The 13,139-nt window shown below is 36.0% G+C and overlaps 1 protein-coding gene across 3 annotated transcripts in view; it reads right to left on the bottom strand.

The window, feature by feature from the left end:
• The window catches only part of DNAJC13 (DnaJ heat shock protein family (Hsp40) member C13), a 119,236-nt gene that overhangs the window by 89,662 nt on the left and 16,435 nt on the right, over positions 1-13,139 (bottom strand). For all 3 annotated transcript variants that reach the window (XR_004670727.3, XM_008976110.6, XM_003822516.6), the window contains exons 2-3: positions 12,441-12,521; positions 523-598 (exon numbers count right to left, since the gene is read on the bottom strand). Coding sequence is in view for 2 of the 3 variants with exons in the window: in XM_008976110.6 (XP_008974358.2) it covers positions 523-598; positions 12,441-12,508 (144 nt within the window). In the remaining variant the exon portion in view is untranslated. The remainder of the gene's footprint in view (positions 1-522; positions 599-12,440; positions 12,522-13,139) is intronic.

The raw sequence follows: 13,139 nt of genomic DNA, 5'->3' as shown, positions 1-13,139 counted from the left end.
AACTGGGAAGTGAAATTTTATGATTACTTAAAAATTTGTTAAAAAGTTTGTGAAACTTGCCTAATTTGGAATTAAAATAGGCCAGAATATCTTTGAATATGTTTACTTATAAATGTTCAGGTTACTCTTGCCTTTATAAACACATAATCCTACTCCCATGACGAGTATTTTACACTAACTGGACTCATGACTTATATATGCTTTTATTACAGTAAAAAGTATAAGCCTTTATAAATTATAGAGAACTAAATTACTAATTTTACATAAAGGAGGTGGCCACAACTAATAGTAACATCAAGTTATACCCTTGAGAGCCTAGAAATAAGCATATTCTCCCCCTCCCGTTTATTTATTATTTATTTTTGGTCCCCAAATCAGAGTATTACGTAAGCACATCAATCTCTTTCTGATTTGACATTTCTATCTTCAAGTACTGATTTAAGGGAGGGTAATGGTCACAGCCTGGCTTTTAAAATTCAAAGGGAGTTCATACAAACACCTAACAGCTTCTAACAGGATTACCTGATTTGTTACTTCTAAGGTATTGGGATTATATGTAGTAATCGCATGAGTTCCAACTGAAAAGACACGCTTATACCTACAAAGGAAAACAAGTGCTTAAATTTAGTTTTAAACAAAAAGATATTTTATAAGAAAATATATATAACACAAAACAAACAGTTCAATACATAGAAATGTGTTAGTTGATTAATGGTGACTAAATATAGCTTAGTTATATATTCTCACCTTTTTAAACATTCTAAAATGTTATTTTTATTAAAACCCACCCACTCATTTTACTGTGAACTATTAAGATATCTAAGTAGAAAAGTATGATTTACATGCAAGCAATCTTGTGTGTTGTTAGTATAAATTAAGTTGGCAAAGCATCAGCTGAGGATGCTGAAAGATCCTAAATGGGAAAGTTTTATTAAAAAAAAAAAACACTGCATATCAATGCTTTCAAAATACCCTTACAACAAAGCCATATGGAAAGGAAGGAAAAGCTATGGCCTGGGGCAACTGGTCAGTCACAGCCATATCCTGGAATCTTAATAGTTTCTACTTAAGCAACTACCTATTACATCTCAGTGTTGCAATTTTATAGAAGTAGGAAGCCTACACCACAAACAAGCAGTTTTCACTTCTCACTTCATTTCCTTTCAAGCAACATATTTGAAGGAGAAAAAACATTTGGGTATCAGTAATCCTTCAAAAGAGAGAGGAATTCATAATCATAAAAGGAAATTGAATTAGAAAAACTTATTTAAAGCAAAATTATTAGTTCTTTGGAAATAAAATATTAAAATGGATAAAACATTAGTATATATAAAACAAAATTAAGGAAAACAAAGACTTCACACAACCCAAAAGTTTTTTAAAATGCTGTATATAACTCTATGCTGACAAATTTGAAAATCAACCCTTCAATATAAGAATAAATCAACCCTTATATTGAAGAATTTAAGAAAGCTGCAAAGAATTACATCCTCCAAAAGCACCAGGCTCAAATGATTTCAAGACAGAAGAAACCTGAGGACCAAGTAACTCCCATGCTCCTTAAATTGTTGCCGAAAACTGAGTAAAAACAGCTTCTCAATTTTTTTAATACAACTAAAATCTGAAAAGACAATACAATAAGAAAAAAACCCACCAATCTATTTTCAAAGCTAATATTAGCAGTAACAATCAAGTCGCATTTTAAAATAGTAATACACCGTGACCATTAGGTAAACACTTCAATATTAGAAAAATCTATTAACATAATTTGTTATATTTATTGAAATATCTAGTTGTATTTTAATACGAGATTTTTTAAATTATCAAAAATGCTTAAGTTAAATCAAATGTCTTTTTGACATCTACGGAGAGAATCATGTTTTCTTCCTTTGAACTATTAGTATGCTAAAAAGGCATTAATAACTTAAACAAACAGCCATGATCAGACTCAAAGGTAATACAATAAAAGTATTCCCATTAAGATCAAGAGAGATCTTTCACATTTTCATTTTTCTCTTGTCTATTTTTTAAAATCAGTATATTATAAAAATGAGAAAGTATTTCCATTTAGGTAAAAAGGAAATGATAAGATTTTATTAATCTTTACCACATATCCATATACAAAAGTATTGCTACATTGTGTTTTTTTTCCTAACTCTACATGTCTAAAGTGGAGTGAGAAACTAAAGAATGATAGCACTTCCCTCTAACAAAAAAGCAGTCATTTGCTTCTTTTTAAAGTGGAGTGAGGGTTAGGGGACTGGTGAAGTAAACAAGCTATCTAAAGAGCTTAAAAGTTTCAAAACTTCAAAGGCTTAATCAATTAATAGGAACTAAAACAAAGAAATAAGATTTTGCTCAGTCTTTGACTTAAAAGCTGCACAGTGAAATCAAGTGTGTGATAAGAGATGTGAATTCACAAACTATTTTTCAGAATCACCTTGAAAGTCAAACATGAAACTCCTTACAATCCTGAAATAAAACTACAGAATTTGTTTATTTTATTCTGTGAGCAAAAAGTGAAAGAATGCCTGAAATGTTCCAAATGTAACTGCTGGTGCCATGTACAGTCTTAGAAGACTGGCTAAGAAAATATCCTTTTCAATCCTACACCAATCTTCACCACCACACCTAAGCCTCTTCTAATATCTTTCTCATATAATTCTGTCATCTAGATCATACTGTCAAAAGAACTTTGAGATGACAATATTTTAGACCTACATTGTCCAATAAGAAAGACTTTCTGATATGGCAAATTTTCCACTGTCCAATAAGGAACTAGTCCCCAACCTTTTTAGCACCAGGGACTGGCTTTGTGGAAGACAATTTTTCCATGGACAGGGCAGGGGGATGGTTTCAGGATAAAACTGTTCCACCTCAGATCGTCAGGCATGAGTTAGATTCTCATAAGGAGCACACAACCTAGATCCCTCTCATGTGCAGGAGGTGGATGGAGCTCAGGCAGTAATGCTGGCTCGCTTGCCCACCGCCTACCTCCTGCTGTGGGGCCCAGTTCTTAACAGGCCAAAAACCTGGGCTTGGGGGCCCCTGCAATAAGGTAGCAATGAGCAAAGTGTACCTATTGAGCACTTGAAATGTGGCTAAGGCAACTGAATTTTACATTTTATTTAAAGTTAAATAAATAGCCACATGTAGTTAGCGGCTACCATATTGGAGAGATCACATTCTGGATCCTTCAGCAAAAGGATCCTGGAGTTGTATGCATGCTAGACCCAGCAGAGTACTGTCATAACTAGTAAACACGGAGCTATCTTTAAGCCATCCTAAGAAAGCTATTAAAAAAAGAAAATTCCTAAGAGAACTCCCTTCCCCTCCGCACTCCCTTCCTTAAGTACTCCCCATGCCGCTCCTCTTTTTAGAGTGGCTGTTGAACTTCCGCTTAAGGATGGGGCAAATATTTCTATGTCATTTAAGACATCTTTTTAAGCAAGCTTGAACTTCCAAAGATTACCAAAAAAGCCTCCCTGGATAACAAAGCTAAACTTTCAATTATTTTCTAAAAAGCCCCCTTAGATAACAGATTTAGAGATGAAAATCTCGAAAATGTCTCACATGTATAGAATATTAGTCACAACATTTACAGCTAAAAGATTTTTACCAGCAAAGCACAATGACTCACACCTGTAATCCCAGCACTTTGGGAGGCCGAGGCAGGAGGATCACTTGAGGTCAGGAATTTGAGACCAGCCTGGCCAACATGGCGAAAACCCATCTCTACTAAAAATACAAAAATTAGCCAGGCATGATGGTGGGTGCCTGTAATCCCGGCTACTCAGGAGGCTGAGGCAGGAGAATTGCTTGAACCCAGGAGGCAGAGGCTGCAGTGAGCCAAGATCATACCACTGTATTCCAGCCTAGATGAGACTCCATCTCAAAAAAAATAAATAAAAGATTTTTATCTTTTACTAAGTCAACAGTGTCCCGAGTCAAAGAAGAGACAAAGACTCCACGGATTCAGGGAGGCACAAGTCTTCTTCTTTGAGGCTAACTCCTACCATAGTACCCAGCATTGACTACAGTAGATACCCCAATAAATGCTTAATAGCTAAATAAAACAATCTATCCAAAAATATGTCAACATACAAATCTATGACCTATTAGCCTGCTCTTGCCTTTAAAGCAGAATGTCAGACAGCAAGTAATTTTACACCAATTTTTAAATTCATAGTATAACATCAGAAAAAAGACCTTTGCCCCCAACTGAAAAATTAATATTCATATTGACTTTACCTACTGCACCTGTTTTCTTTTTATTCAGGCACTAAACTTACATCATTAAATGCCTACAAGAAGTAGGCATTTCTTAAGTTATCACAACTCACAAGCTTATTGTAATACAACAGCTTATTAAGAAACATAACTTATGTTACCATTAGGTATAATGTTATTTAGAATCAGGAAACAAATGCTGCTTAAAGAAATACAAGTGTTTGAGGCGACTGCTTTATCTGTGGGGCATTTTACTCCCCTGCAATTGGTGACAAAGAAAAAGAAAAAAAAATGTTGTGCTGATGATAGTACTGGTGGAGATAAGATCATCTGAACAGGAAAACCACTGAGGCAAAAGCTGGGGATGTAATCAAGTTTTGGATTTGATAAGGTGATGCTTATATTTTTTAACAGACAGATTAAACATATTAATTTACATCAAAACACTTCTAAATTATTTTAATTCCTGAAAATAAAAATGTTACAGCATTCTTAAGTTTTCTAGTTCTTATGAATACTGCTTTCCTCTTTTAAACAATTTTTGTGGCCGGGTGCAGTGGCTCACGCCTGTAATCTCAGCACATCGAGAGGCCGAGGCGGGAGGATCACTTGAGCCCCAAGACCAGCCTGGGCAAGATGGCAGACCCCATCTTGAAAAAGACACACACACAAAAAAACCAACAATTTTTTAAACCATGTTTTTTTTTTTTTTTTAACATATGGTATTTTATAGCATGATTTTTTTTTACATATGGTATTTTGTAGCATGTTTTTTTTTTACATAAGGTATTTTATAACAAGATTTTTTTACATGTTTAGGCAAAAAAAAAAAAAAAAACCAATGTGTTAGGTCAGATACTCTATTAGGTACTATAATGGATTAAATGAGTATCTGACACTGTGCTGGGTTCAATAATATGACAGTGAATAGGAGTCCTTTAAAGACTCAGTTTCCTCCCAACATTTTACTAGTTATCTAATTCAAACATCTGAAATAAACTTCAAAGTAATAAGAGCTAAGATTCTTGTCATTGTCTCAAAGTTAATTTCTGACTCGAATATTTAACTAGCTTCTATCAATCAGGCATGTAAAATAGTGTCAACAGAGATACTACAAAAATACTAGTCACCATCATAACATCTATTATATTCTTCTGCACAGAAAATCCATGTAATTCAGTATTATAATAGAGAAAATTCAACATTTTTGTAAACTGAGAAAGTTTACGTTTACTATAAAATAATGGTTCTCAAATTCTTGACGTCAGAAAATTTTTGTGTACCTGTATTACTTCTAAAGTTCAAGATCCTCAATCCCTTCAGTGGAGAATCTACGCCAACAGGCTTCAAAGAAGCCAAACAGAGCTAATCAAAGTTAGAAGACAGCTTTTATGTTACACACTCTAGATCTCATAACACACAGCATAAACCTTTACAATACTGTAGGCAAGGTTGGCTAGTTATAATTGTTCACTACTGGCTGATGCAAGGAAACTAACATATCTTAACTGAAAGCAATTCTATTCATGTCCCGGTATTGTAGATATTGACAACTGTTCCCTAGAAGTAAGCCAACATCTACTTCCCCACAAATTTTACCTGCTGGCCCAAGTTCTGTCTTTCAGCTGCACACAGAGCATACCTAATTCTTCTGCCAGTCAGACCTTCCATTCGAATTCTTTTTCCTAGGCTGAATATCCTAGTTCCCTTGGCCATTTTAAAACAAGTTTTGGCCACCAATTTCTTGAAGCCTTTAGGATACTCATGGAACCCAGGATTTTTCCTTTTATCATTAAAAGCTTGAGAATCCAGTAACTTGAACTAAAATTTGAGTCCATCTAATAATGAAATTAAGGATAACTGACCTACAACATTTCTTAGGAGATTAATGGTCAGCATTGGTAAAGGAGGCACTACAGCTTAATGGTTAAGCACACCAACTCGAGCCACATTGCCTGGACTACTCACTAGCTGTGTTTTCTCTGATAACTTCCTTAACTTCTCTAAGCTTTGGTTTCCTCGACTGAAAGATATGGATAATACATACAGTCATGCGTTGCTTAACAATGGGAATCGATTCTGAGAATCTGTCATTAGGTGACTTCATCATTATGTGACTATCACAGATTTCTTCCCAAAATTCTCTATGTAAATTACTAGTTTTGTACTTACACAAACCTAGATAGTATAGCCTACTACACTCCTAGGCTACATGGTATAGCTTATTGCTCCTAGTGTACGTTACTGTACCTAATACTGTAAGCAGCTGTAACATAATGGTAAATATCTGTGTATCTACACATATGGGATCATCATATATGCAGTCCATCATTGATGGAAATGTTATGTAGTACATGACTGTATATCTACTTCACAATGTGAGAAAAGAAATAATCCATGTAAAGTACTTGGCACTTATGTGCCTGGCTAATGAGTACAACAGTCAATAAATGTTAGCTATTCCTATTGCTATTATTCCACTAGTTGACTAACGGAGAGTGGGGAATCCCAAAACTCCAGTAGAATAACTGAACAAATTATAATTAGTATATTTATGTTTTAAAGTAGCCATAACTGCTTTTTTTGAGATGGAATCTAGCTCCATTGCCCAGGATGGAGTGTAGCGGCGTAATCTCAGCTCACTGCAACCTCCGCCTCCTGGGTTCAAGCAATTCTCCCATCTCAGCCTCCTGAGTAGCTGGAACTACAGGCCTGCGCCACCACACCAGATAATTTTTGTGTTTTCAGTAGAGATGGGATTTCACAATGTTGGCCAGGCTGATTTTGAACTCCTGACCTCAAGTGATCCTCCAGCCTTGGCCTCCCAAAGTGCTGGGATTATAGTCGTGAGCCACTGCGCCCGGCCCATGACTGCTTTAGTGTATTCATATTCAAAACAAAGAACAAAATTAATGGGCAAACTGATTGTTCATCTGGTTGTATTGCCAGGATACTCTGTAGTGGAAACTTGACTTGAAACATCAGTTTCACCAAGGAGGGCTCATTCAGATAAAAAGTTGTACTCCTCAGAAAAGAAAAAGAAGAAATGGATAGGACATACTCTGCAAATATCTGTCCTAAAAGCTCAGTAAGAGCTTTAGAAGAAATAAAAGGGCATCCCATGAAATGTAATATTTTAAGGCCTTAAATTCCATGATGCAATGTCCGTATCTTTTCCAGCTCAGATGGAGCTAGCTTTGAACACAACATTTTGTGAAAAACATAAGATTCCGATAAAGGAGATGTGATCCAATTTGCAATTCTAGGTAAGAGATGTTCAAGTCCCAGGTTGCCTGATGATAGTCACAAAAAATTAGACAAAGAAAACACAAAAGAATTAAGGACAGCTCATCTGAGTTTTAAAGACTGGCAGGGTCAAGAGCGAGGGGAAAAAAAAAAAAACAAAAAAAACCCCTCAGGATTCCTGGAGGTTATGAGGATGGGTGAGGTGTGTAAATGCCAGGCAGCAAAAGAAAAAGATATCTTTTCTCTTGTAGAACTCCATTCCTACATATAAGAAAGGTATTAGAAATTCACTAGCTTCCCTTTGTCTCAGCACTTCTCTCAATTTCCTGTATCCAGTTATTACAGAGACTATGAATATAGTGAGCTTCTGTTACTAAATTTCATAGACTGATCATTACATATCCTAATGCATTGAGGTGAAAATCCTGTTTAGATACCAAAATGATACTCTAAATTCACAGCATTTCCTACAATTAATGTATGCAATATTAAGGTGATCCACAGGTAGATTTTACTTATAAATTTTTATCCAGAAAAAATTGAGAACCTGTACCTTGAATATCACTCTGAAGTTTTTCCATAGTGAATCTGCACTTCTGCTTTAACTGAAACATCTGAACTTTCCTTACTCTCTGAAATGGCTTACTTAGGCCAAAACAGAAATTTTTCTCCTTCATGAAAGAAAAGTGCCTTTTCCCCCCTGAATCTACTCTCCTTTTCTTGCTCCTCCCAGAATAAACATATAATTAAATTATATCTATACAAGTTGGAAAAATGAAAAGCGCAGAAGAAGCTACTTTGCCAGCTAAGGCATCCATACCGATGATGAACAGACCCTAAATAAAGGCATTCAGCAGCTATAAAGTGAGGTAATAATGAAAACTACTACAAAGGTAACAGAAATGGGTCACACAAATATCTTCAAGGGGAATACCTGGACAGGTTATCTTTAATTTTGGCATATGAAGAGAAGAATCTTTACTTCCACAATCAATAACATCTTTCTGAAATGCTGGGGCTAGGTTAGCAACACGGAAATAGGCATGGAGTCTCTTAAAACTGAGGCCCTAAATCCCAAAAATCACAAAAAATTTGTTGTACGTAGACATGTTTCTAGAGACAAGGTTCAATTAACTATTCTGAAACAACAGAAAATTTTAATGTTGGCCATTTATTTTTTACATTAACACTGCTGAGGAGTACTTTAAACCTAGATTAGAATTGGCCATATAAAATAGGTAAGTATAATAAAAAGTCTCAGTGCCATTTAATAATGTATATAACCCAATGAAATGATAACTATCACCATCTGGAAAATGTAAACTCTCTCAGGGAGAAGTTAAGATTCAAGGTGTATACACTGAAATCAACAGAACACTGTTGAAAGAAATTTTAAAAGATGTAAATAAATGAAAACACATGTTCATGAATCAGAAGACAATGCTGTTAAGATGGCAATACTCCACTAATGGATCTACAGATTCAATGTAATGCCTACCAAACTGTCAGCTGCCTTTTTTTTTTTTTTTTTTGAGACACGGTCTTACTCTGTCGCCCAGGCTGGAGTACAGTGGCATGATCTCTGTTCACTGCAGTCTCCGCCTCCAGGGTTCAAGCAATTCTCCCACTGCAGCTTCCCAAGTAGGTAGGACTAAAGGGGAGCGCCGCCATGCTCAACTAATTTTTGTACTTTTTGGTAGAGACAGGATTTCATCATGCTGGTCAGGCCGGGCAGCTGTCTTTTAAAAAAAAATTAACAACTGACTCTAAAATTCATATGGAAATGCAAGAGACCAGGAATACCCAAAATAATACTGAAAAATAAAATTCAGAGACTCGTATTTCTAAGTTTCAAAACAGCACGAAGCTATAATAATCAAGACAATATGGTACTGGCATAAGGTTAGGCATACGGGATCAACAGAACAGAATTATGAGTCCAGGAAAAAACTAAACAGTCATGGTAAACTGATTTTTGACAAGGGTGTCGAAACAATTCAAGTGGAAAGAACAGTTTTTTCAACAAATGATGCTGGCACAACTGGATATTCACATGCAAAGGAATGAATTTAGAACCCTACTTCACACCAAATACAAAAATTAACGCAATTAAAGCTATACAGCTCTTAGAAGAAAACAAAGAAGTAAATCTTTGCTAGCTTGGGTTAGGTAATGGCTTTTTAGATTACCAAAAGCACAAATGGCAAAAGAAACAATTGATAAATTGGATTTCATCAAATTAAAAGCTTTGTGCTCCAAACAATACCATCAAGAAAGTAAAAAAATCTGAAGAATTGGAGAAAATATTTGCAAATCATATACACAGAACTTTTATTCAGAATATATAAAGAACTCTCACAATTCAGTAATAAGACAACCTAATTTAAAAGTGAATAAATGACTTGGCTGAGCGCAGTGGCTCACACCTGCAATCCCTGTACTTTGGGAGGCTGAGGCGGGCGGATTACTTGAGGTCAGGAGTTTGAGACCAGCCTGGCCAACATGGTGAAACCCTGTCTCTACTAAAAATACAAAAATTAGCTAGGCGTGGTGGCATGTGCCTGTAATCCCAGCTACTCGGGAGACTGAGGCAGGAGAATTGCTTGAACCCATGAGGCAGAGGTTGCAGTGAGCCGAGATCAGCACTCCAGCCTGGGCAACAGAGTGAGACTCTGTCTCAAAAAGAAAAAAAAAAAAAAGTAAAATAAAAAAATTTTTTTTAGTTACAGTGAATAAATGATTTCAATAGATTATTCCATCAAAGAAGATACACAAATGACCTACAAACACAAGAAAAGATACCCAACATCATGAATCACTAGGGAAAGGAAATCAAAACTACAATGAGAAGCTACTTCGTACCTACACTAGGATGGCTAAAATAAAAAAGACAGTAAGTGTTGATAAGGATATGGAGCATTTGGGACTCAGACATTGAAGGTGGAAATGTAAAATGCTGCAGCTACTTTGGAAAACAGTTTGGCTGTTCATCAAAAAGTTAAACAGAGTTACCACATAACCCACCAATTCCACTCTTAGGTATATACACAAAACAACTGGAAATATGGAAACATTCACAGTGGCATTATTCATAATAGTAAAAGAGTAAGAACAACACAAATGTCCATCAGTTGATGAATGGATAAACAAAATGTAGTATATCCATACAACAGATTATATGACATTAATGAAATGAAGTACTGACATGCTATAATATAGACGACCTTGAAAACATTATGCTTAATGGAAGAAGTCGGTCAGAAAATACAGCATTTTGTATCATTCTATTTATATAAGATGTTCCAAAGAGACAAATCCAGAGACAGGAAGTAGATTAACGCCTGCCAAAAGAGGGGGAAAAAGGGAGTTAACTGCTGATTTGTAACGCAGTGTTTAGAGGAAGTTTTTTGCAGGGAAGGTGAGGTGATGAAAGTGTTCTCAAAACAGTGATGATGGTTTACAACTTTATGAATACACTAAAATCCACTGAATTGTATACTTTAGAAGGGTGAATTTTATGGTATATAAGTTACGCCTTAAAGCTGTTATAAAAACAAAACCAAGTCTCAAGGCCTAAAAGAATTACGCTAAGAGCACACAAACAGTTGTACTCTGAATTATTACGAGGAAAAAAGAGGATTGTTAAGTCTTAGTCACTACTCTAAGAACATTACCAAAAATTTTGATGATCACAGTTACTTACAAGCTCACAAATCGAAAAGCATTGCAGTAAGTTTGTTCTTTAGAATGTATCAGTATGTTATAATCATATTAAAAACGGAAGTTATATTATGATGACCAAAGTAATCTACCACTTGAGGAAAAAATAAGGATTATTTAAAGATATACTTTTCTAAGGTTGATTCAAAGAACTAAAATGACTCATACTACCCTGGATATGCCACTTTTCTCCCTGACTTCACTCACTGAAACTAACTAGGGGGAAAACAAATGAGAGACAAGTATTCTAAAGGGTAACAATTATTCTAATTTAGGAGTTCATACAATTGAGCTATTAGACAACAAAATCAAATATTCAAATCTTCCAAAATTATAGGCAGTTTGCTAATGCAAACCAGAAATACTAGACAGCTCAGATGTATACCACATCCTAAGAAGTTACCACTCCAGTGACTAAAAAATGAAAAGTTGAGAGAAGAAACACTTACTGGCTTTGTGCATGTGTCACATTTTACCTTGTGGCACGATTCAGAATAATGTGGTCACTGATTTGTAAAAGTGTGACACACTCATTTTACTTATTACTGATCAAAGGGACCAGAGACTAAACTTTTGTAATGGTCAACAGATGCCATTCACTGAATATTCAATATATTTAAGGCATAATTTTAAAACTTTCATACATGCCATATCACTTCATTTAATCCTTACAAAAATCTGAAGGGTAGGAATTACCATCCATCTTACAGACAGGAAACAGAAGCACTTACAGTTTGGTCTGACTAGGAAGCTACTAAAAAATGCCATCACTCCCTCCCAAAGAAAATATATTAAACCCAATTTTTAAATTTCATTACAGGCCTAAAAAAAGGTTAGACTTCACTAGAATGGCATATTTTCTCTGACAGTCAAACGGATATGAAAATGTTGGCTACAGACAGGTTAGTCTCCAGGTAACAAAGATGTAGGGTTAACACTCTGCTACTACTATATAACTTCATCATTAATTGATAGCATACAAGAGCGTGGATTAACTGGTTTACTTTCCTTTTAACTGTCACTTTTAATTCTTACCAAACTCCTTCCCAAGAAAGATACTGAAAATTGGAAATGTCAAAAGAAAAAAAAATACATGTAGCATTTACATTTATAATATGCACGTTTTTCAGAAGAGAAGGGCTGTACAGCCTGAGTTGTGCAGTATTATTCAAGATTATGAAACAGAGTAATGTTTAAAATATTTTATAGAAGCACAGAAAAAAAAACCCAACAAGAATACTTACTTCCCCCTCCATGAATGTTTTGTTGTGTAGAAACATGCCAGATCCTTATTTTCCCTAATTATGTTCATTTTGTGCTCAAACCTGGAAGATAAAAATATGAGGGCACTTAGTACATGTTACATATCTTTAATCTTTCCAAGATTCCCCTAAGAAAGGTAGCAAGATCGCTCTCTCACTTTCACAGCCTGCCGTATATCCTTTACAAGACCATAAGGTTTTTTGTTTTTGTTTGTTTTTTTTTTTGAGATGGAGTCTCGCTCTGCCGCCCAGGCTGGAGTGCAGTGGCACGATCTCTGCTCACTGCAAGCTCCGCCTCCTGGGTTCATGCCATTCTCCTGCCTCAGTCTCCCAAGTAGCTGGGACTACAGGTGCCCGCCACCACGCCCGGCTAATTTTTTTGTTTTTTGTTTTTTTTTTTTGAGATGGAGTCTCGCACTGTCGCCCAGGCTGGAGTGCAGTGGCGCGATCTCGGCTCACTGCAAGCTCCGCCTCCCGCGTTCACGCCATTCTCCTTCCTCAGCCTCCAGAGTAGCTGGGACTACAGACGCCTGCCACCACGCCCAGCTAATTTTTTGTATTTTTAGTAGAGACGGGATTTCACTGTAGCGAGGATGGTCTCGATCTCCTGACCTCATGATCCTCCCGCCTCGGCCTCCCAAAGTGCTGGGATTACAGGCATGAGCCACAGCGCCTGGTCAA

Source organism: Pan paniscus, chromosome 2, assembly GCF_029289425.2.
Source record: "Pan paniscus chromosome 2, NHGRI_mPanPan1-v2.0_pri, whole genome shotgun sequence".
Lineage (NCBI taxonomy): Eukaryota > Metazoa > Chordata > Mammalia > Primates > Hominidae > Pan > Pan paniscus.
The sequence above is the reverse complement of the archived record's forward strand: the minus strand, read 5'-3'. Positions and strand labels throughout refer to the sequence as shown.